Source organism: Acanthopagrus latus, chromosome 5 (genome assembly GCF_904848185.1).
Source record: "Acanthopagrus latus isolate v.2019 chromosome 5, fAcaLat1.1, whole genome shotgun sequence".
Lineage (NCBI taxonomy): Eukaryota > Metazoa > Chordata > Actinopteri > Spariformes > Sparidae > Acanthopagrus > Acanthopagrus latus.
The window spans coordinates 30,151,757-30,177,122 of NC_051043.1; the positions used below are offsets into that span (position 1 = coordinate 30,151,757).

General features: G+C 44.9%; 1 protein-coding gene across 2 annotated transcripts; it reads left to right on the forward strand.

Moving 5' to 3' along the window:
- The first annotated feature begins 753 nt into the window (after positions 1–753).
- On the forward strand, positions 754–24,593 carry pxnb (paxillin b). Of its 2 annotated transcripts, XM_037098301.1 has the most exons (14): positions 754–942; positions 14,307–14,515; positions 15,460–15,545; positions 15,651–15,790; positions 15,866–16,052; positions 16,671–16,785; positions 16,902–18,131; positions 19,197–19,463; positions 19,574–19,984; positions 20,114–20,275; positions 20,431–20,604; positions 21,051–21,132; positions 21,222–21,370; positions 21,449–24,593. In XM_037098301.1, the coding sequence occupies exons 1-14, from the start codon at positions 930–932 to the stop codon at positions 21,713–21,715; spliced, it is 3,492 nt and encodes a 1,163-aa protein (XP_036954196.1). In that variant the 5' UTR covers positions 754–929; the 3' UTR covers positions 21,716–24,593. The 2 variants fall into 2 exon arrangements, with proteins under 2 accessions (XP_036954196.1, XP_036954198.1); XM_037098303.1 differs by lacking the exons at positions 16,902–18,131; positions 19,197–19,463; positions 19,574–19,984 and having other exon boundaries at positions 775–942.
- The last annotated feature ends 773 nt before the right edge of the window (positions 24,594–25,366 follow it).

The window sequence follows — 25,366 nt, forward strand, 5'->3', positions numbered from 1 at the left end:
GCTAAAACGAGATATTGTTGACATCACTGCTTAACGAAGTGACTGAAGCAAATAATCAATGGTCAAAATAATTGCCAATTAATATTCCATCCACTGACTATTCAGTTAATCAAATATTGTTGCAGCTGTAATCAAAAATGTATTTAAAACAAATAATTTTTGAAATAAACATGAACATCAAACGCAACATTTCAGAAAAGTTGTGCGACATAAATATAACTTTTTAAACACGTAGTTCTCTGTCCTGGCCGCTAGGCGTCGCCCATCGCCGGAGCCCCTGTCACAGTACCATCACTGCCCATTATGATTTTCATCATCAATTAAGATGAACCTGCTTATTATTTTCACGGTTAGTGGATTAATTGTATTGACTATAAATGATCAAAATTGTCCAGATAAAACATAAAAGCTAAAAGGAGAAGTTGTTGACATTATTACTTGAAGAAATGACTGAAACACTTCATTGATTATCAGAATATTTTTGTAACTAACACTTTCCATCCACTAATTGATTTATCGACTAATTATTTTAGTTTTTTTAACATGGCAAAAAAAAATTCAACTGAATTTAACTTTTCAAATAAACACGAACATAGATTATAACATTTCAGGAAAGTTGTGCTACATAAATGTAACTTTCTGGGTAATTTTAATGTCTAGCTGAATGTTGAACTCTTCGGCTCATTGTTTATTGTACACATGTAGTTCTCCGTCCTGGCCGCTGGGTGTCGCCCATCGTCAGTGCGCGCTCTGGGAAAGTACACATGCACATATCGCGGCGCGTTCACGAGGCGTCCTGACCAGCAGGACCTGAGCAGAGAAGAAGAAGAAGGAGAAGAAGAAGAAGAAGGAGAAGAAGAAGTTCTGAGAGGAAAACAGAGTTGAGAAACCGACGAGAATCTGACTCATAGTGAAGTCAGGCGGCCATCATGGACGATTTAGGTGAGTAATTTATTTTTAAAGACTTTAAAGTGTTTGTGTCCGCGGGGAGCAGCGGGGCGGAGGAGCTCCGTCCAACGGCTCGACCAGATTTCATGGTAGAAAACAGTTTGTGGTGCCTGAGTGCTGGGAGAGAAAATGGCTGTGTTGTGTCTGTAACGTTACACAGTTAATGTTCAACACGTTATTCACATTTTACCCGCTTTGTTCGCGCTTTAAAAGCATCGTAGTGGGTAAAGTTAGCGGCTGGACTCTGCTAGCCTTCTTCACCTCCACCTCTCGGAACCGTTACTGTCTGATCCCAGTTAAACTCATTAATATTCACTCGTAATGGGGGAAGAGATGCTTGGCTGACATTTTGACACCCAGCTTTAAACTTATACCCCCTCACCTTTTTGCCCCCCAGGCTGTTTCATTCCAGCTTTGCAGTGCTGGAGTCAACAGGCCTCCCACTTCACACTGTTAGCTGCTTCATACATGATACACAGACTTCACTGTCAGAGATGTTTCATTTGTGACCATGAAAACTGCCCTGCACTCCCTTTTTCCCCTCATAGAACCCCTTCACACAGGAGTCAAAGATGTGTTTAAGAACAATAGGAACACTGGGAATTGTAGTGTGTTTAAAACAAACTGTATGTAATTATACTTACACACTAAAAAGAAGAAAACACCCCAAAGAAACCTGATATTTCATCCGACTGTGTTGAAGCAGCCGACACACTTTCTCCTGGAGGTAAAACAGAAGTAGTTAATAGGAACTTCCTGACCTTGTGCTCTCTCCTGTTGATTTCTCCTACATGGTTTTTTATAAATCAGATTGTGTCCGTCAGAGCTTCAGGGGTTTTCACTAGTTTGGGTGCAAATGCGCCCAAAAACCATTCAAGTGAGACCGAACATTTCCATTAGTGTCACCGAAATTGAAGCAATTGTAATTTCTTGTTGCGTGTGCTGAGATTTAAATGAATAAAAACATATGTTGCAGGGTTTTGGCTTAAAAACAGTATAAAAAGTTATTTTCAAGTCAGTGAAGTTATTTAAAAAAAAAAAAACCAATATAGATAAACATTGGCTGATATACTCATTTTTTTGCATCATCCCTCAAATGTGAACACCAGAAGAATATTTGAAAATATGAGGATAGATTACTCCAATCATCTTTATCTGCATTATAATCTCTCATATCGACCAGGCTCGCCTTGAAACCAGTTTATTTCAAAGCTTTTTTCTCGAACAGTTACTCAGTTGTTGAAGTTGCTGACAGTTATTTTTCTGTCAGTCCTCTAATCCTTCAGCTCTACTACGAGCCTTTTTATTCACACTGCATCCAAATACCAACGGTGATGGCGATCAATAACCTGCACTGAACCCCGTGCCGTCTATCAGCTCCATCTATTTTCTGTGCCTCACTCACCGTTCGCCTCTTCAGTTCACTGGCTCATGACCTTTGGCACTGAACCTCTGAACTTCTAAATTTGTTGTTCTAGTTCCACCAGCTGGTCAGTTCGCTATATTTACTTTGCTAATTCAGAATCAAGCCTCTGACAGTATCTGTAGGAACGCTCCTCGAGTATAAAGGCAGTAAAATGGGTTTGGTGAATTGTTTAAGTGGAGAGATGTTGGGACACATTTTGATGTTGGCCTGCAGAGAGATTACCTTCAGGGCACATTAGATGCTCGAGTGGCCAGTGAAAGAGCTGATTGTTTGAGGGAGGGAGGCTGCAGCAGCGTGAACAGCAGGCTGAAGGAGGGGGCGAGGCTGCCGAGGAATGTCGAACATCACTCTGTCAGGGTCCAAGGCCAAATACTCTCTGGGTCATGACTCACCTCCTACCAGCCGCTACGCCCCATGCATGCTGCCTCCTGAGGGTCTTCCTCGCTGTTTCCGAGTATGGTGTCCTGAATCCTGTTTGTCGTTGGGATAGAGCAAAGTGTTCAGGCTACACTACCTGGAGTTTTTCATGCATTCCTCCCTTTCATGGTATTTGACACCCAAAAGTAAAAATCCAGTCTTCATCTCCTCCCCTACATGCTGATGGAAGGTCAGGTGAAGTTTTAGGACAACAGAGTCCACAAAACATTTCTGGAGCTTCAACAACTGAAGTAGTCAGGAACTGTAAAAAAAAAAAAACAACCAACAACATCACATGGCTTCATACAGCTCGTGTGGTGTAATCCAAGTTTCCTGGAGCCCAGAGATCCCAAAAAGATTTATTTACACCCTTTCTAAGGCTGCAAATCTTCACTGTAGCTGCTCAGATAAAAGTGTTGGCAGGCATCCCGTCTGAAGTGAGTGCACAGGCTTAAACGTGCACAAAGAGAGTAACTTATCAAATCAGTTTGGGATGTCCAGGCTCGGACTGACTGGGACGAGCGGTACGCAGCCACTTGATGTTTTTTTGGTTGTTTTTAAATCACGTCTGCAGCTGCTTCAGATGTTCAGGAGAATGCTGCAACGCCTTTTTGCTGTGAAGCTCCACAAATGTTTTGTGGGCTACGACTGCTGATGACACATGAGGGTCTTGAAGGGTTTTCCCATTCACACGGGACATTTTAACCACCAGCCGTTGGAAATCTGCTGTGAACAGAAAGGAGGCGCTCTGAAATAAATAGGATGGAGCTTTACTCAACATGGTCCTCTGGTGATTGCAGACGCTCTGAGATTGTTGAAAATTTCTTTCATCTTTGAGTCCGACAATCACAGAACTGTAAAGTTAAATAGCTTCCAACTGTTCTACTGTAATTATTTAAACTATTTTGTACACAGCATGTGGCGAACGCCTCCCACGTCCTCCCTGAATATACTTTAACAAACCATGTTAAATATTTGTAAATTCTTTCTGGCTGCTCTTCCAGTAAAGCCCCGGCGGACGAGCCCACGCAGGTCCTCGACGCTCAGTAATGACTGACAGGTCCACATGGAGCTGTTTGGAAACCTGATCAGATTTCATCCTGGTTATTGATCTGCCCACGGTGCTCAACACTCGAGGAACAGGACTTCCCTCAGCGCTCTGTCAGTCGGAGTTTTGCAGTCAGTCGGACCAGGTGGTGACCAGGCTTCACTCCTCTGTAGGGACACATGTGTCCTGGCCCAGATGTGGCACGCTGTCCTTCTGTTGTCCTGCTCTTGTGTTTCATGTTTGTGGTGTTGAAGAAGGAACTCCTCTCTGTGGATTCATCACGACTGTGTGAGATTCAGGCAGTCTGACCTCACTGGGCTGTCGAGGCCCTGCTTCTTGTCTGCAGGTTAACGCTGAAGAAGCTGGATTAGTTCAGACATGCACTGAGCTGGAGGGTCGTACAGAAAGTGAGAATAACGCTCTCCGTTTGGCTGTGAATTCCCATTAAATTAGCTGTTCACAGATTAACAGTGAATCAAACCTCGGACTGGATTACTGAGGCTGCAAAGGGACCTCAGAGTCCCCACGTTGACTGTGTTTGGTAATATGCTTGGTAGTTTTAAGCTCCTGTTTTTTTTAGCCAGGTCCAGACTCTGATGCTGCCTCAAATGCTGGATTGGGGATCAGCGTGTGTGAAGTCTGTACACCCATCAGATATGACAACATTTAGTAATGACAATACAAATGTAGATGTTTTCTCACTGCACAACCGGTCAATATCAGTCACAACTGACTCGTATCGTCTAGCACGTGTTGGCAAACTGACATTATTGGCCTACATGGCAAGTTGCGTTTTTTAGAGCAACGAAGAAAAATTGATTTCTGGGAAAAGAAACCTGATGAAATGACTTTAAAGTTGCTTATTGTTACTCAAACAGTACGAGCCTCTCACACTGAGGCTCATCATGTGTCTCTACAGGAGGTGACAGCTGCTTCACCTGCCGTCAGTAAACAGGAGGACGGCCTCTCCTCCAGCAGCAGGAGGAAAACTTGGCTGTTGCAGCAGCAACATGCTCTTAAATGTCTGCAGCGTTTACACAGCATACCAGAAGATCTTCGAAGGTCTTCAGCGGTTTCTGTGTCCCAGTGTGTCGGCTGCACAGAGTTAGTGTTACCAGACTAGCTATCATCACCCCATGAGCGCTGCGAGGTTAGTGCATACCAGCCCTAACCAGCTAAAGGGAAGCTCCGGACTGTAAATCAGTCTCGTTCCCGAGCTCCACACCCATCCTGTTCTGGGTCTGGGGAGGAGAGAGCTGCATGGCTGACCTCATCGCTCAGGCAACAGACCCTGCCCCACATCCTGAGGAAACACAGCAGGGAAACAATGAGCGGAGTCAGAGCTGGAGGCCAGCGAACACTGGTGGAGGGCAGCTGTGGTCCTGCAGGCTGCCATCCTGCTGATAACAGAGTTGTTGCTTCAGTTGCAGCTCGCTTCGTTCTCTTCCTCCTGCCGGGCTGTTTCCATGCTCCTGGCCTTGTAACTTGGCTCAGAGAGCAGCGCTGATTATGTTCCTGACAGTTCTGGGTAATGCAGAAGGAATCTGCTGGATTGTGCTCACGTTACTCAGGCTGGAGGACACTACAGGGCATGTTCAGAGGCCGGGGAGCTCCACAGGAAATCTCACTTCTGTTTGCCACATACTCTTTCACTTTTAATGTTGATGTAAACTTCACTTGTGTTTTTTTAGAGCTGTGTATCAGCTGAATGTCTGAAATCTGTCCACAGCACTGAGAGCTGAAAACAAACAGCTGAACAATCATATTTCACTTGTTTTTGCGGGATAATTTTTGCATTACATTTTTCAATTTCACAAAAAATAATCTTAAAGTTGTGATGACATGAAATTTGAGTGAGACGGAAGAATAGAAAAGGTAATTTATTGAAGTGCAGATTGATTCAGTGTCGTTCTCTCGTGCCGGCTTCTCCTGTGAGTTTGACTTTTTTGATTCTCGATTGTCAGCTCTGCTGTATTTAATATTTTTTAACTATTTTCTGACATTTTAAGGATCAAATAAAATAGAAAATAAGCAGTATTTGAAATGGTCAGTAATGAAAATAATCTAGCAGGTGAAATAAACACTTCCACTGTATTAAGCCATCAGGATTTGGCCGTTGGATGTCGGGCTCTGTTGTCGGCCCGGTTGCACGTTTGGACTGTGGTTTTGTGTTGGAGCTCCGGAGAGACAACACAGTCTTTCTTCGAGCGTCCTCCTCGTCCGCCCAGTTAAACTCTCTCATGGCACAAAAGGCTCCTCACTGACATACGGTCCTCACACATGCAGGCCATGAATGTGTCCTCAGTGACTGGGTGTTACATCAGTCCTCAGACTTTCCCCTGTCATCTGATTTACTGCTCTGTGGGGAAGCTTCGGCCTTTATTTTGGTCCAGCAGCGCTCTCTCGGGGGGCGTGTCATCTTTCGGATATGGGGCTGCTCGGCAGGGTATTTTTAGGTGTGTTTATTTTGAAGTAATCACCCGAAGATGCTTCTGTCGTCCTGATAGTATGCTATTACACCCATTCATCCTTTTGTCTGCGTGGGCTCCTGTGTTATACTGCAGAAACTGGAGGACATCTGTCAGCTGCAAGGTGTTTACCAGGATATTTCTCTGATCATTCAATCTGTTTGCTGTTGGTCCATTTTCTCTCGTTTACTCACGTTCTCTGTCTCCCTGACCCTGGTATCTCCCCTCCTCCCCCTCTCCGCAGCCCCTGCCTGTCTTGTTTGATATAAATATCGTGTCGGGTTGGGTTTCTTCTGGGGCTGTGCACAGTTCTGCTCTCTTGCTCCTCGGCTATAAACAGGTGAGCTGTGGACCCTGTTGGCCCACATGTTAATAGACCAGATTAGACAGCCGGGTCATTCCCTGCCAACTAACCTAGAATTCAGAAAGTCCAAATGTTCAGGAACGACCATTTAATATTTTGTCCACAGAGAAAAAGATAGCATTGATTAGAATTTAACAAACCCATCCGAGTTTAGTGAATCCAAATAAAAACAGGCTCAAGATGGAAAACTTTTAAGTCAGCGTAGCACAAATGTATAAAATATTTGAGGTAAAAACTCGCTTACAGCTGCCGAGTTTTTGTCACAGATTTTATTAAAATTCTATTAAATAAATGGGACTGTTTGAAATTCTACAGCAATGTTAGGAACTGCAGACGTTATACATGCTAGTTTTATTCTAGCGCGCTTCGTTTCTGAATTTACGTTAGCTAGCGTTGCTCTCAGTTAGCAGAGCAGAGACCCGAGTCCTTCACAAAGAAATCCACAGTCCAGCTGCTTTAGACAACTTCAGGCTAACGTAGGCAGCAGTGATAAACAGGAAAGGTCTCATTCTTCTTGTCATGTTACAGTCCGCTCATATGTGGTCAATAAAACATATACACACATCTACAAATGTTACTCAGAGCCCCTTTAAGTTTTGAAAATGAAATATTTATAGTTTCAACCCAATCCAGATCCCAATCCCACACAAACAACCTTCACAGTTTCATGACTGTAAAGGGTTTTGCGAGGTCCAGTGAATCTTGAACTGGGAGGTGAGCGGGTCCGGAGCGACCCGGCGCTGGTGTCCTCCCTCCTGCCTGCACTGTACTCGCTGCTCTGTGGGAAACAGGCAGTAAAAACACTGACATCTCCCTCATCCTGGAATTCAAAGCATGCTGTAGTTAGTGGAACAGCTCCTGTAATTGTCAACACATTATTTTCATTTTCTGGACTGACAGACGGTGTTTTGTATTCGAGCACATTCCTCACCAGCTCGCTACCTCAAATCCGGCGGTATCGGAGGAATGTGTGTTCTGCTCGAGTAGGTTTTATTACCAAGCATCATTTTGACTCCCATTAAGACAGGTCGGCTGGTTCCACCGGAGTACAGCGACTGTACGTTCCCTCCCCAGAGCCACCTTCCCTGTGTCCGCGGCTGATTGCTTTCCTTTTCTGTGAGGACGGAGGAATGTGAGGAATTCCTTGTGTACCTTCGCTCCAATCTGATAACGACTGCAGGGCCTTGGCCGGGCCTCGGCCGGGCCTTGGCTGGGTCGGGGGCTGTGCACAGGCAGGACTGAACATGTACCCACGGCCACAAGAATGTGTACAGTATCCACGTTACATGAGGGCTGTTTTGTTAGCTTAATGAAGATTAGTTACCACAGTGTGACCACAGATGTTTCCCCTGACAGACTGAGCCACTGTTGCAGTAAATCTCTGTATTGTCTGACTTGAATTAAAAGTCGTATTCTGCTTGATGACAGTTTTATTCCTCCAGACGTTGCACAATGGACTATTGAGTCAGGATGCTGTTAGAGTGGAGTTGGACTTTGTCCACTGTGGCTCCTGCCCCCCGTCTGGAATGGAAAAGATTAGCCTGTTGCTTGGCTTACAGCGCATGTTTGCATTCTCAATACTCCAAAGTCTTTATGGACCAAAACTTCTCTGAGACTGAGGAGGCATGTGTCCGTCCTCGTGCCAGACTCGATGCTGCCCTCCTCAGGGAAGTGAGGGAAGCATCTGCAGTCTTTATCCTTTTGTGACCTGCAGTGAATCTCTGCAAAGAGGTCCATGTAAAGAGGATGTGAGCTGGAAATGTTTGACTTAGTCATAATCATACTTCTCTGATGCTAGATTAAAACAGGTCTTCATTAAAAACTTGCAGAATCCAGCAGCTGTATCTCCTGCTAGAAGCAACATTTTAGTTTCACCTACAGTTAATCAAAAACTAACAAAAACACAACGTGAATGTGTCACAACATGGTGCTGCAGAGATACTCAAACCTGCACATCCAACTCTCATACTGAGCTTATTTTCTCTCAAACTCTGGCTGAAGTGCCGCTGCTAACTGAAACTATAATGGTCCTAGCAAGTTGTCTGTCGGAGCTGAAGTCACAATACTGACTGTCGCTTCTGCTGCAATCTTTTAGTTTTTAGTTGGATTTCTGATAAATGGGTTGTTCATAGTTAATTGCATCCTTCTCGTCTTGAGTTGACTTGAAAAGTGACCACACAGCTGGTGTCTCGGCTAACTTTTCCTCTACATGCCTTCGTTATCTGTACATTTTTATTCTGTATGTTAAATGTTATTGTGATCACATTGCAGTTTAAAATTTGATGCCATTAATCAGGCTGCACTGATGATGATAACGCAGGTAACTGCAGGTAACTGCAAATTCTAAATATGAACAGCAGTAAGTGGAGAAAGAGACCAGATTCCCTTTAAAAAAACCACAAAATCTTAAGATTTATTATTTATAATTTAAAATTGTCCGTATTCTGCTTCCTTTAAATCTACACTTAGACCGACCCAGACCGACCCAGACCCGCTTCAGGACATCTAAAGTGTGTGTTATGTGTCACTGTGGGTTCTAGTGGGTTAAAGTTTGGTTTAAACAAACAGTCTAACTGTTGTAAAGCCCCTGTGGAGATGTACTGACTCACACATGTGTAGTATCAGCAGATTGTGGATGTTATATGAGTCCAGAGACCAAGTCACAGACTCGGCTCAGTCTGAATGTTCTGTTGGACCTCAGGCGGTACAGCTGTCCTCTCTGTTAAAGCCACGACAGCTTTCTAGGAATACACCCCCATGATTAGTGAGTCTGGAGGCATTTATTCTTTAGGTTCTGCTGCAGCGGAGATCTAAACCCCACATTGTGATTTCTGTGACTCACCTTTGTCCCAAAACCATCTGCGGTGTTTTTCTACGCGGAGGCTTTTGTTTCATGAGCGACAAAGTCAACTTCAGGCAGACCTCGTTGAGCGTGTCAGCACCAGGTGCAGATTATTTTGAGCTGGTCGGGATATTTCAGCACATTTGCACAGACATGAGCTACTCACTGAGCTGAAGGCTTTAAATAGTCCTGCGCTCCCATGTGGTTTAAGTCAAACTTCATGACTTCAACATTTAGCTGCCGGGAAGGATCTCCCCTCGGACCGAAGACTCTGATGAAGAATGTCGAGGACGTGTAGGTGGAGACGTCTGTTTCTGTGTCCACATCAAGTTAAATACACAACAGTGTGTAGTTAATGTGTCGGATCACTTTTAGGAGCCAAAATGTCAAAATAATGTCCCAAACTACAAAATCACTATTCAACGGTCCAGACTTTATTATTGAGTCATATATTTTTACCTGAACAAATATACATCTTTTTATACATATTACATTTTTGCATCTGAATTTTATTTGTGTTAATTTTTCCTAGATGCCGTCAAACATCATCCTCTGCTGTCGATGAGTCAGGATTTAAACAACTTGACTAATATTTAAAATGCTGCAGAAATGAGAACAATGTCAGAGTCATAAATACATAAAACACACATAAATAGATTGTGATCACACTTTTTAATTAGAAGTTAGAAGTGGAAGCGAGAGAAGTGGCAGGGTCCGCCACATATAAACAAACTAACACAGTATATATGGTGTCGTCCTCTAAAGGGATAGTTCATCTTGTGTTTTTGTAAATAAACTGTGGTCACACTGGAGGATATTTAAGTGTTAGAACATTTTGAATAGTAAATTAAACAGGATACATTTTCTAATGCACAGAAAAATAGAAATTTTTAAGTTGTATTTTTCTTTTTTAGCCTTCAGTAAACCTCTTTTTGTGTTTGATGCAGAGACGAATGATTCAGTTCATCACACTGTTCTTGCAGATCTTAGTGAAGTTTATTACTGATAATTATATTTTTTAACAGCAGGATTATAACAAAACACAGTAGACATGGAGAGAAACAGAAACAACTTGACAAAGAGACGAATCCTCCTCCTACAAACTAACAATGATCTGGGACTTAGTTTCTCTTAATTCTTTATTCTTTAAATATATTTAATCAGTAATAATATGGTCAGTATTTTTGACAGCAGGATTAATAACAAACAAACACAGTAGACACGGAAGAAAATAAAAAAACATGTAATCTGTCACAATAACCACAGTCATCAGTAAATTGAATACAAACCACACTTTCAAACAAGGTTACAAAGTGCTTCAAAGACAGAAAAAGCAGATTAAATCTGAACAAAACAACACAAGGATTGTAAAACATTTGGGGGATAACGTAAAGTTAAAGGAAGTAGAAACACGATAACTTGATTAAGAATTCATGATTGTCTTCCTATAAAAGAGAAAGTGTAAAGAGAGTTTATGCAGGTTCAGTTACAACCCTGCTGGTCGTGTTTACCTGTAGACACAGATTTAACCAGGTAGGTTCTTCGTGCTTGTTATTAAGATGGAGGCGGAGCTTCACAGACTCCGCCCCCTCAGTGGTCCGGCTGCGTGTCGTCACCGCTCGGTGCTCAAACTATCTTTGTCTGTGCTGCTGTCTGCATGTTCGCCTGTCTGAGGATATTACAGTCAGCAAGGAGGGAAATAATGTAAGTACACACACACCGTCTTATTATCTGTGCTTAAAGATCAATGATCGTACTGATTGATCACTGAGAGCTGCTGAAGCAGAACGTTTGTTCTCTGTGCAAATGTTCTTATACTCACCGTGGACGCTGTGAAGGAAGTGATCAGTGATGATCGGCTGCGTGAGGGAGGATTTAAAGGCGGATGATACAAAGACAGAAAAATGTTTATATGCCTCTGATAATCTATCGTCACTTAATCAATGGCCCACAAATATCGTTGGTATATTTTATTAACGATGGATTAAAAAGTTATCTTATGTAGGAGAACTGCATCAAATAATCAACCAAACGATTAGTAGTCAAACATTAAAACTGTTTTGATAAAATGTTTAAGAAATTATCTGATTGATGTTAAACTATTATAGACCAAACGGCTCATCAGTTAACTAACTCAGCAGTGATAATAATCGTTAGTTCAGTTTGGAATCATATAAAACAGAAAATCCTCAAATTGAAGCTGACAACTGAAACTTGGACGTCTTTTCCTCCTCAGAATGATTCATCGTCAGTTTTTGACTTTTAGATTAACCTCAAACTATTTTGATCATCAATTAACTGTTTTATTTAAGGCAAAAGAAGTCAAATGTCTCTGATTCCAGCGTCTTATATATGAATATGTTCTAGTTTTTTTCCTCCTCACTGACAGTAGACTGACTGTCTGGAGCTTTCAGAGATGCTGATCAAAAGTTTTTCACCATTTTCTGCCATATTTAAGACAAAACAAACACTAAATTAAGAAAACAATCAACACATTGATCCACAATGATAATAATCTCTCGCTGTAGCTTCTACGTCCAGTTTTGACTGATATTAAACAGAAAATCTTCATCTTGAAGGTGACAACTGAAATGTATGCATTAAGCAACATTTACATTAACCTCCATCTTCTTTGATAAGTGATTTATCAGGTTGAGACTTTTGAAGTTCTCTTTTTTTAAGGAAAAATAGGTCAAATTCTCTGATGACTCGTTTTTAAATGTGAATATTTTGAGGTTTCTTTCCTTCTGTTGAAAGTAAACTGAATATTTTCGGGTTAATTAAGATATTTGCAGTTGCAGTTAATGTCCCACCACATCTGCGTTTCTACTGACCGACCTTTTAGCCAGTTGGACAGTTTGGACCTGCTTCTCTGGTGTTCTGAGGTTAAAAGCGATTCCTTTGAAACGGACTGCAGCCGCTCGGAGCTGCTGTAGTGTAACAGTATGCAGCCGGCGACTGCGGTCTATTCTGGACGGGCTGAGGATGGATGGATTGTGTGATGTAAGAGTCTATTTTGTTCCTGCGTTCCAGCGAACACTCAGCAGGGTAACGCTGACTGCACCCCCTCAACCCTGGACTGGATTCAGAACCAGTTTCGGTCCATCTGCTGCTTTGTTCCCCAGCAGTCTGTCACAGTCAGAGACTCATCAGAGGCATGAATTACTCACAGACGTATAATAATGACAGAAGAAGCTCAGAGAAAGGAAGCCGTCTTTGTCATCGGGGTTGTATTTATAGTTTGGACTGACTGAAAAAGTATGTTGGGGATTTCATGAAGGTCTAATGGGTTTAGGTATGAAGTTCAGTGATGAACGCCGAGTGTTGGTGAGGAAGCTTATTTTAGCCTCAGACGGGAACGAGAGGCCGAGTCGTCGCTATTGTCTGTTAACAGCCTGACACCACATTCAGTAGTCGCCACAGAGAAGAATTCATTGGTCTCCGGCCGAAACATGGTGGTAAAAAACCCTCCAGGACTTTGTCTCTGAGGGGACGACCGTGTCGAATGGTTATTTAGACTCATGGTTTGGAATTTTTCTTACAAAAGAATGAAGTTTTGTGGGAACATGGGAGTTGTTGTCTTCATTGTTAAACAGCCATGATGAAAATCTGTCTGACTGTGGTAGGTGGTATTTTCAAGTGGTAGTAAAGTTGATTTTTGTCTCGCTCGCCGACTCCCTTCCTCGCCCTCTGAAGACGGGTTCGCACTGACTTTTCAAAATGAGAATATTGCTCCGTTATGTCTCCCAGTCTGTGTGAAAGTCACAGAGGTGGAATCCTACTTACAGAGCCACCACAGAGGTGAGACGACGTCTGTGTGACGGTCTGATGGCGTTCACAGTCTGACAACAGATCCTTCACTCGTCAAATAAAAGAGGAATGTCCCACAGAGCAACATTACAGGACCAAACAACATTAATGTGGTTGCAGGTCGGGTCTTCTGCATCTTATGTATCTTACACATATGCAGAATTTACAATTTTCATCTTGTCTGTCATCATGTCTGTCCAACCGACTCTTCATCACACCTGAAAAACAGCATCTGTCCTCGGCAGTGAGAGTCAGACGGTGGTTTGTTTAGGTCTCCGGCAGCTTGAACAGAAAGAACACAACCCGGTCAGCCCTCCCTCCCGACTGACAGAGTCCTATATTTACTGATTTTTCACTTTCCAGGATGCATGATGTGTCAGGATATCAGTCACAACAGTTTATAATGGCATCCACATGATTAAAAACAGCCTGCTGAGACGTTTTTTAGATTATAACATGATGATGCTGTAAGGTTGCGTGTCTTTTGTCCCACAAAGCTGGCATGCTGTTTGAAATGACACTGTAGATCCGTGTTATGTCATGTGAACTTAAAACCTGCGATGCAGATACGACTCTTCGCTGCAGAACATCTGTTTGAAAAGGACTTTACTCTCTCCTGGAAGTTGCAGCGACAGCCATTGTTGGTTCAAGGAAAACACAGATTTCTGTGGGTTCAAATGTGTTGAAAACATTTGGGATTATGGAAGTACACAACAAAATATATAACATTTTTAGAATTTTTGATGCAGAAGTGTTACGTATTATGTCTTTAAATGAAGGTGAAATATGGACAAAATGATGCTAAAAGATGTTCTGATAACATTTCTTCCTTTTCGATCTGGCCGTTTATGGATTTTGGCTCCTGGGTAAAAGATCTCGGTTGCTCACAGCTGTACAGATATATACATTCTGCCACTTTGTTTCTATTAGTAGATAATTCCAGTACTGATGTGTACTAAAAGTAGAACTGTCTGACCTTTCAGACGCGTTGCTGGCGGACCTGGAGTCGACTACGTCCCACATCTCAAAGCGACCAGTGTTCCTGTCTGAGGAGACGCCGTACTCCATCCCCACCGGCGGACACTCCTACCAGGATGTGTCGGTTCCACCTCCAGTCCCTCCTCCGCCCTCAGCCGAGGCTCTGAACGGCTCCCTGATCGATCAGCCGGACTCCCACCACTCGTCTCAGCAGGTTTGTCTCTGTGGGGTCACGATATCCAGAGTTTAGTTAATATTTAGAGTTCTGAACACTCACAATAAAGGAAATGTGCAACAACAACAGACTCAACAACAGTAATCTTTTCTTCAGCAGCTCATTTTCTTTTCTTTTTTTGCCTCATCGTTTTTTTAACTTTGACTAGTTTGGCTTGACTGTTTTGCATCCTGTTATATTATCTCCTGAGTGTCCTGCTTTTGTTCTGTCAAAGAACTTCTTGAACTTTCTTTTTAAAGGTGCTTTACAAATACAGTTGTTATTATGAGAAAAAACAGAAAGTTGTGGTGCGGCCCTGTCAGCGTCGGCTCATCATCACACGTCTGCCCCTTTAACTCATGATCGTGGTGTAGTTACTGTCTTTGGTTTGTATAGAAAGCAAATCACCAAATTTAATGAGGAAACCACAGCGAGCGCGGCCCGGTCAGCCCTCCCCTCCCACCGAGTCTTTGTGAACTTCGGCCTGGAAAACAGGATCCCTCTCCAGCAGCGACAGCCTTGAACTGAACTTGAACTCGGTTGTTTCCACGCTGCCTGACGGCTCACGATCTCAATCACAACACTTTATAACAGCAGCCGTGAGATTAGAAACGGTCAGCTGAGACATTTTGCAAGTTAAAATCACGCCAAAACAAAATCCCAGATCAGTGTTATGATGTGTATTTCAGGTTCCGGTTATCAATGACAACTTAAAGTATTTTTCCAAATGTGAGCCACTTCTTTATAGTAAAATATACTCCAGGTGCTGTTGGGTCTAGAGTGTTAGATAACAAAATAATACATGTAATAAATGATCCACTGTACCAAATTAGATTTAGTAGACATGTGAAAGATGTGGATGGACACTGAATGTTCTGAGGGAGAGTTAACGGGTTCAGATGAATGTTAAATGAAAGTTTCTGTGTCTGGTGATTCGTCTGCAGTCGTTGGGTTCGGCCCAGAAGAGCTCCTGGTCCAGAGACAGCAGCAGCTCCCCGTTGTCTCACATCGAAGAGGACCACGTCTACAGGTACGCTGCTGCACTCTGACCGTGTTGAGAGTAAACAGTATCGTCTGTCACTTCCCTCTGGCTGCGGCTGCTGTCAGCAGATGTCTCTGTCCGTCTCCTCTGCAGTTTTCCAAACAAACAGAAGTCATCAGACTCGTCAACGGCAGCCATGACATCAGCGCTGGGCAGTAACCTGTCAGAGCTCGACCGGCTGCTGCTGGAGCTCAACGCCGTGCAGCAGAGCTCCCCGTCATTCCCCACCACAGGTACACACAAGGCCTTCAGCCTCACTGCTTCTGTCGGTGCTGAGCAGACGTAGTTATACTGTCATGTGTCTCCAGAGGAGGCAGCTCCACCTTTACCGTCCTGCAGCATCACCCACTACGAGAACGGCAGCGGCCCAGACATCATGGTGAGCCCGCCGCCTCAGGAGAAACCCAAGAGGAACGGGACGAGTCGGCCGGACGAGGCCCGACCTTCCGTGGAGAGTCTGCTGGACGAGCTGGAGGGCTCGGTGCCGTCTCCCAGGTACAACAAGTCCACACATCCTGTCCCCAGTAGAAGGCCAGATATTTGTGGAAAAACAGACTCTGGTGAAAGTAGAAGTTGATTGTTGAGTCTCATTCCCAGGACGTCAAATAGACACATGTTGGGTTGGTAAAGCGTCCCGAGCAGCAACAAAGAGAGAAAATCAGAAACTCTCTGCAGATACGAGACACTAACACGCCTTTTCTCCACATTCCAGCCTCCCTCTCTGTCTGTTTACGGCTTCTTACGGCTTTTACGTCTTTGTCTCGTCTCGCTGCGTCTGATTGGTCCACATCAGTCTGCTGATGTTGGGAAATAACAAGAATCCAGAATTCATCTCAGATGCATCAAACTAAAGTAACGAGGCTGTTCTGAAGCTGTGAGGAGGAGAAAGTTCAGGTGTAGAGAGGAGAAGTCACACAGAGACTCAGGAAGTGTTTGTACTTTGTTACTTTCCAGCTTGGCAAAATTCATATTAGAATATCTTTGGTATACACTTTGTTATACAGGGATACAGAAGTTCTCATCACAGTTTGGTTTGTCATCATGTAGGAACTCAGACTTGGATCTTTTGAATTCTCCTGCTGGTTTGTCTCATATTTTGATTGTGTTTTCCAGCCCTCCGGCTCGCCACAGCGATCTGGACACACCCTCTCAGCAGCAAGCCAGAATTTCAGCCTCCTGCGCCACCAGAGAGCTGGATGAGCTGATGGCCTCTTTGTCTGACTTCAAGGTACGAAGCAGCCAGAGGAAAAAACTGGAGGCTTCACTTTATCTTCATGTTTCCTCGTCTGCTGTTGATTCTCTGTCCTCTTCCTCTTATCCTGCCTCTGCTTCTCTGTCCTGTAGCCCAGCTCTCTGGGCTCTCTGCTGGAGCCGGCAGTCGCCTCCTCCTGCTCTCCTCATCCTCCAGTCTCTTCCTCCATCACCCCCGTGGCTTCTCCTTTCCTTCTGTCCCACCCGTCTGCCTGTGCCTCTCCTCTCATCTCTCTGCCTGCCGGTCTAGAGCTGCACATAGATGAGGACGGAGGAGACGGCGGCTCGTCGGTGCCTCATCCGAGCCGCCTCCCTCCACACAGTCCCATATCCTCCCTCTCTGCAGCCAGCGACCTCGACCTGGACTCCGTTGTCGACGTCTCTCCCAACATGCTGTCGTCCCAAAACAAGACTCTGCTCGTCCTCTCTCAGTCCAACCTGATGAGAAACAGTCCGAGTCCCTCTAACACCACCACCACCCCCTCTCTGACCTCCGTTATCACCGTGCTGGACCACAAGTCCTCCAAGTCTCCGAGTCCGTCTGTAGAGCGGATCTCACCCTCCAATACTGTCGGTAGATTCTCTGACACTATGAGCAAAGGGTCTCCTTCCTTTCATGACCTCGATCTGAGTTTCTCTCCACCATATTCTTCAAAAGACCTCACCCCTCCTCTCTCAGCTCCGAAGACTCCCTCACCCCTCCCTGTCTCTCTCTCTGTATCTCCCCCTTCTGCACACACCTCCTCCAAAACATCCTCACCCTCTCTGATGGTGCCGGCTCTGAGCTCCAGCAGACAGATGTTGGACTCGACTCCTGTAGCTCAGAGAAGCAGCCCGCTGGCGGTGCAGGCGGAGCCCTCTCTGGACGAAGCGCTGGACAAGCTGCTCGCCATGAGTTTCGTACAGAATCACTCTGCGGCACATGTGGAGGAGCCCGAGCTGAAGATGGAGGCTCGGTGTCTGGGCAGAGGGATGCAGGAGGAGCTCATCCTGCCCGTCGACAGGAACAGCGTGCAGCCGGACACGTTCAACAGCGCCACCAACACCATCACAGACGAGTCTGTGGACGGAGGCACTGACGGGAACGGAGATCTGGACTGGGCTGACGAGGAGCTGTCCATGTCCTTCCACGATGGATTTGACGGCACCATGACGCCGTACACCGAGCGGCCGTACACAGACGGCAGCATGACCCCGCTGACAGAGGCCAGCTGGATGGATGAGTCCATGACCCCGTCCTCCTGCCCCGGGACCCCTGACGTGGCCCTGGACCTGCCCCTGCTGCAGACTCCCAATATAGACCGAGTGTCTGCGTCAGGACACGTACGCATCGACGCGACACGGACGTGTTCTGCTCACAGCTTGTTTTGTTTTTTGACTGATGCTTCTGTACCAGCCGGCTCTCTCAGGGTTTTTACTTACGTGTCTCGATTTCAATTCTAATTCGAAAATTGTTTTGAATTTGCTTTCTATTGCGTATGAAAATCAAAGAGGATCCCTCAAAGGTACAAAAATCAACTAGAAAGGCGCACAGTAGAGTGCATACCTCCACCAAGGCCCAGCAGTCCTCTTTAATTCAGGCAAGTCTGATCTAACATCAAACAAAACATTTAAATCCACTAAATCTGGATTCTTATTTTGATCTGCTTCAAATCCAACACATTTAAGAAATCCCTCAAAACACATTGTGAGGCTTCTTTGAGTAAGTTGAAAAGACAACAGGCAGCTTAGCATTAGCCTGCAGCAGCACTTCCAGGTAGAGATGTTGGGCTAATTTTCTCTTTCACAGATCCTTTATGGATTTCACTTTGACAGAGTTCACTCAGGACACGTTTGCTCAGCAGCATCAGTGATGTGGACTCCTCCGGGTGGCAGCTCAAAATAAATCAGGGAAACATTACGGGACTGTACGTTATCTGGCTAGACAGCTTCTCATGTCACACGTGAGGATATTCAAGATTATAATATGTTTTGTACCAGAGGAATACAAACAAGAGTCATCCGTGTCTTTCAACACTTCACTGCAGCAGAACTTGTTTTGTACTTTTCACAATAAAACGTTGGATCGGGCCTTTTGTGACGCTGCTATGAAATCTGATATTTTAAGCTCCAACAATCCCCCCAAAGATTACGAAATCCTGGCGGGCCTGAAGCGTCAGACAGAAGCCGGCGGTACAGAACGAGCTCTCGCTTTAACTCACTCTCTGCTCGGCATGTCGTCCAGTCGTCCTCACCTGTTTGCTGTGAAGTTGGTGTGACTCAGTTTTGAAGGACGAAAGCATGCGAGTGTGACTGTTGGCTCACTGACTGCATCCTGCCTGTGACTCACCTGCTGATGCTGCCTGAGCTGCGGACGTGTGATGAGACGCTCACATCCCCCTCCTCCAGATCAAATCAGTGATCAGACGCACGAAGGAGACTCCCAACGTTCACCCCATGTTCAGAGACGGTCACCTGCGCAGGAAGATGGGACCCGTCATCGTGAACAAGAACACCTCTCAGGACCGCCTCATCGAGGAGCTGCAGGGAAAGTTCGGGATCGGACGCTCGGAGCGGCGACGTAAACAGTGTGACGACTGGCTGACGGAGGGCGTCATCGTCACGTCCAAACCGCAGCGTTCCCGCGCTGACGGGGCCGGCTGTGAGGTCGACAAGGTTTGCTTCAGTGTGCTCGACAGTTTTCCAAAAAATATTCTGCATTCACTTCCACTTCTCCCGACGTTTCCTGCTCTCTGTTTTCTCTTCTTCTTCCTCTTCTTCTTCAGATCATAATCCCTCCTGAGTCGCCCCTCCCTGTGAGGAAGGTGCTCCCCCCTCTCTCTCCTCCCGCCCCTCGCCGCCCTCCCGTCTTAGAAGAACCAAAGCGACCCTTCCCCGTCCAGCAGCTCCCCGTCCCCATCCCACCACCGCCTCCTCCTCCTCCTCCACCACCTCGCTCTCCCCCTCCACACCCCCCACACATCAGGGAGCCAGTTCCTGCTGCACCTCAGCACATTATACAGGCCTCACCTCCACCTGCCCCGATTCAGGAACCTCCAAAACCAGAACCCCCTCCTCCTGTTCTTAAAACCCCAACCCGGCCTCCACCTGTAGAACCAGTGACACAAGCTCCACCTAAGCTCCTGGTGTCCGTAGGCTGCCAAACCGAGTACGACCCAATCTTCCCTCCGATGCAGGCACGAACCCCGACTCTCCCTCTGCTGCTCACAAGCCAGGATTCATTTAAATGTTCTTCATTCAGTCTTATTTCTCTCTGTCGGGCGAATCTCCAACACATAACTGTCTTCATCATTTAACTGTTTCAGATTATGGCCCAGGGGAAGGGCGGTGTTCCCGGTGGTCCTGCGACTCAGGTCAACAAGCTGGACAACATGCTGGGCAGCCTGCAGTCTGACCTCAACAAGCTGGGCGTGCAGACGGTCGCTAAAGGAGTGTGTGGTGCCTGCTGTAAGCCGATAGTGGGACAGGTGAGACGCCCGGTGGGCAACCGAACATTTCTGGAGCTTCACAGTGAAACAGTGTTGATTTATCAGTCATTTTCCTGTTCGCACAGCGTCCCTGTTACACAAACAAGTCATCGTTTAGACTGAGAACACGAGCCGCGTCTTCCCTGTCTGTGTAGGTGGTGACTGCGATGGGCCGGACGTGGCACCCCGAACACTTTGTGTGCACTCACTGTCAGGAGGAGATCGGATCCAGGAACTTCTTCGAGCGTGAAGGACAGCCGTACTGCGAGAAAGATTACCACAACCTGTTCTCCCCACGCTGCTACTACTGCAACGGGCCCATACTGGATGTGAGTCACTGCCGCTGCCTCGAGTCTGTTGTTATTACAGCCAACAAACGAAAAGACAGACAGGTGAAGTCTGTAAAACCCAGAAATCAGTTAGACCTCGTCTGCAAGTCTGAGAGTGTGTTGAAGGTGTTTTCAGTGAAATAAGGTGTGAGCTCACACCTTAATCCTACACACTGCGACAGTCTGACGGTATTTTTTTACACAACGAAAGGAATAACTTTGTGTAACATTTGCTGATTTTAAGAGAGAGGATGGATACAAAATATCTTTTCTCGTTTGCAGCGTTTCACAAAGTTTAAAATGTCTCCTCTGACTCAACAACTCAGAACTTTAGGATTTTAAGGGACTTCCTGACGACAGAGATCTGATCGCAGTGAGGATCACGAGAAATGCAGGATGGGATCGTTTGTGATCCAGTCTTAATAAATGTTGTTGTGTCTTCTCAGAAAGTGGTGACGGCGCTGGATCGAACATGGCACCCTGAGCACTTCTTCTGTGCTCAGTGTGGATCCTTCTTCGGCCCAGAAGGTATTTTATTATTACTGGAACTACGAGTGGAGTTCGTGGTGAATGTTGTATAAACTGATGAGAATCGTTGCTCTCTTCTTGTGGTCAAGGCTTCCATGAAAAGGACGGGAAGGCGTACTGCAGGAAGGACTACTTTGACATGTTTGCACCGAAGTGTGGCGGCTGCGCTCGGGCCATTCTGGAGAACTACATCTCGGCGCTGAGCAGCCTGTGGCATCCCGAGTGTTTCGTCTGCAGGGTCAGTGTCCTCGCTGTGCTGCGGTGAGATGATTTAATCTCAGATGTAGAATAACATCTCATCTCTCTGCATTCGCAGGAGTGCTTCACCCCGTTTGTGAACGGCAGTTTCTTCGAGCACGACGGCCAGCCCTACTGTGAAGTGCACTACCACGAGCGCCGCGGCTCGCTCTGCTCCGGCTGTCAGAAGCCAATCACGGGCCGCTGCATCACAGCCATGTCCAAGAAGTTCCACCCGGAGCACTTTGTGTGCGCCTTCTGCCTGAAACAGCTCAACAAAGGCACGTTCAAAGAACAGAACGACAAACCGTACTGCCACGGCTGCTTCATCAAGCTCTTCAGTTAGAGAGTGAACCCGCGGCGCTACGTGAGGGTCGGGCCGAGGTGGAGCGAGGGAGGAGGAGGGGGCGGGGCTAACTGATCAAAGAAGGTCGTCTGTGTTCTGATGATGAAGTGGAAGTGTGTATGGATCAGGTTTGTGCATGTGATTCAGTCTGCCAGCTAAAATACTTTGAACTTTGTAAATGTGACACAGAAATACTGGACAGACGACAGTGAAACGCTTCAGTTTAAAGGAACAGTTCACCCAAGTGAAGTCACAGTGAAACAGAGTCGCAGCGTTCTGCTGAACAGCTGAAGCAGCTGAGACGGGATTTAAAACAGAGAAACAACCAGAAAAATGATCAGATGGTTCCAAACAGCTCGTCTGCTGTGATCCGAGTCTGCTGAAGCTTTGAACTCCCAAACTGATCTGAGAAGACGTTATTAAAACCAATTCTTTAAGATGAAATCTTCTCTGTAGCTGCTGAGATAAAAGCCTTCGCTCACGTCCGTCAACAACGGTGCTGAAATAAAGAATAAGGAGCAACATGGACCAGAAGTCCTCGAAGGACGGAGACGTCAGTTTTACGTGAACGCTTTGATAAATATATTTTTATATAACTTTGGCAATATGTATCAGTCGAGCTCGTTCTCAGCAGCTACAGTGAAGATTTTATCTCAAAAGTGTGTCAGTAACTTCTTTTCAGCTCAGTTTGAGATCCTGAAGTGTTTTTTTTTTTTAGGTGAACTGTTCCTTTTAAGAAATAATAAAACCCCTGCAGGCAACATCACACTTCTTTAAATCATCAACATGCAGAGAGCGGAGGATTGTTTTCTGAATCATCCTGTTGGATGTTTCAAACAGACGCAGGTTCCTGCTGGTCTGTGATCCTCTCGGCTCTCCGTGGTGGTGAAGTGTTGCTGAACACTGTAGAATCCATGAAATACTCTGATGTGTCCGACACGTTTCTCACTGGCTGAGCGTGTCGTCTTAGAAACCATAAGAGAAGAAATCTGAAGTCGGCGAGCTGCAGCAGCGACCTGATGGTTTTAACCTCACAGGACAAACTTTTCACAGCAGATGAGTGAAGAAAACTTTTAGGTACTTTTCCCCTTAAAGTTCGACAGACGTCTCCGCAGCTTTAACTGCTGATCGCTGTTATTTTATACGTGTGAAATTGATTTTAGTGTCTTCAGACTCGATCACTCGTCACAAGAGACCTGAAGTTAGAGACGTTAGAGGTCCAGTGTGAAGGCGTCAGGAGGATCAGTCTGCAGAGGTGAAATATGACATTCATAATGATGAAGCAGGTCGCTTCCATCGCCATGTTTCCACAGTAGCCCAGAATCAAATCCCCAGAACAGCCGGACGGTTTCACTTGGGAAACAATCGACTGGAAAGTGTAGAAGAATCGTTATTTTGTTTAATTCACATTTAGGTCAGCAGAAAGTGAAACCTCAGGAGGAAGTCTCTGGTGCACACGCCTTCAACTGGAAATCTTTGAGGAGGAGTTGGTAGTTTCACACACAGGAAGTCACAGGAAGCTGCACCTCCAACACTGTTTCCACTGGAGGCGTTTTTTAGTGACGATGATGTTTTTTGTCGTGAGTATTTTCACACAGAAATCTAAAGCGAAGAGTTTGTGTTTGTCTTCAGCCTGAAACACATGAGATACTGACAGGAAACTGAAGCTGTTCGTCCATCTGAGCTGATGAAAACACTTGAGTTTTAACGTTTTAACACAACATTAACTTCTGCAGGTCTGTACATTGAAGAGAAGGGAAGTTGGACAGAAACAAGATGGAAATGAAAATGTGGTTTTCAGCAGAAGTTGAGCAGAAACCAGGTGGAAGTTTCCTGAAAACATATTGAAGAAATTACCAGTTTATTTATTAACTACTTATTGGAAATCAGCAGAATGTTATTATTGTTAAATCATGTAAATCTTGAGGTAATTGTTGAGGTGATTTGGGGTCAATTTTAATTATGTTACTGGGGAATTAAAATGTATGTAACCATGAGATGTTTACCTGTAAAATGACGTGTTTTCAGACCTTCACACTGGACCTTTTTAAACGTTTCTTCTGTGAATGAATCAAGAATCGAACTAATCAGTTTTCCAGTTTCAAGCATCAGAATCTCAAACACACCAGTTGTTGTTGTTTTTTTTAATCCAAAGTCAAACCATGTGTGGGAGAAATACGGCGACGGCGACTGAACGCTCAGAACGTGTTCGTCGTTCAGTCGCGTCTCGTCCTCGTGCTGCCAAATCATTCCTCGTCTTTTCACAGAAGAAAAGAGAAAACGGTGCGAGGTGGAAGCGCTCGCAGATATCTGGGAGAACACTGTGCATCTCTTACTCTCGCTGTTTCTGAGCATCCAGACTTTGTTGTAAATATCCGACGCAGTGCTGACGCGTGTTTTAATAACCACTCATTCAAAGAGAGCGAGGACACTTCGGGGTCTTCGGTGTCGTTACTGTATCGAGAAGCGAATGAATGTTGAAAAAAAAATATGAAAGAAGAAGATGATAATGGAAGAATGTGATATTCCAATAACTCTATGCAACTGTGGATTGTAAAACTTAGAGTTTGTGCCTTTTGTCTCCTCACACTGGTGGACACACGGATCGCAGCTCACCGGTCCACTGAACATCCTGCTGCTCTGTCAGGATCTGCTGAGTCACCAGCAGCTTCACCTGCAGCAGACTGACGTTACCGTTCAGGGAATCCAGAGCCTTAAATCTTCTCTCGTAGTCGAGCGTTACCTAACCAAAGCCAAACCTTCTCTGACTCGTTCTGTCTGTTCACTTGGTTTTTCCTTCTCACCTGGAATGTCGATAGTTCTGAAGAGTCCTCACCTCCAGTCTGATTCTGCAAATAAATTCTGTTTTGGTATCAAGTGTGTGTGTGATGTGTGTGTGTGTGTGTGTGTGTGTGTGATGTTTTCCTTCCAGACTTTGTTTCAGATTGATGAACAACAAAGAAATGTTAGTTACTTTCCACCACCTGGATCACTCCACTATACACACTGGATCAGAGTTCTCACTAAGTAAATTTACTCAGAACTGTTGTGAGGTACCTTTTTCATCTTCTGTATTTCATCTTCGGTATTTTTCTCCTCAGGAGATTGTTCTTTTTCTTTTTTTCATTTCCCAGGAGATTCCTCTGCAGGATCATTTTTTTCTCTCAGGATAATATCTTTTTCTCCAGGAGAACCCGTACCCCTGGATTTCTTTTTTTCAGATTTGTTTCAGGATATTTTTTTTCCCAGAACTTTTTTTTTTTTTAATCAAATATTCTTTTTCCCAGAAACTTCTTTGTTGTCCATATTTTTCAGGAGATTTATTTTGTGTTTTTAGGAAACTTAAAGTTATTATTTTCTTTTCTATTTTTCCAGGAGATTCTTTTTTTCCTTTTCTTTTTTTTTTTTTTCTTTTCAAGGAAATTCTTTTTCCAGCAGAAACACCCCGCGACCCCATGGAAAGGGATAAGTGGTTACGGACCTTAACATGACAAAAAATATTCTGAACAAAAAAAGAAAAATCTCCTGGGGGAAAGAAATTCTCTTGAAAAAACATTTGAAAAAAATATCCAAGGAAAGAAAAGCTTGTGGCCGTAATGACCTGTCATTATTGTTTCGGTTCTTCAGTTTTAAATTAAAAACACATTTAAT

What these genes read in the sequence shown, in the direction of transcription:
- pxnb (XM_037098301.1), top strand. An exon ending in CCCACCACTCGTCTCAGCAG is followed by an intron (nt 14,516 to 15,459) that starts GTTTGTCTCTGT and finishes ATTCGTCTGCAG; the next exon opens with TCGTTGGGTTCGGCCCAGAA. An exon ending in CAATCTTCCCTCCGATGCAG is followed by an intron (nt 19,985 to 20,113) that starts GCACGAACCCCG and finishes TAACTGTTTCAG; the next exon opens with ATTATGGCCCAGGGGAAGGG.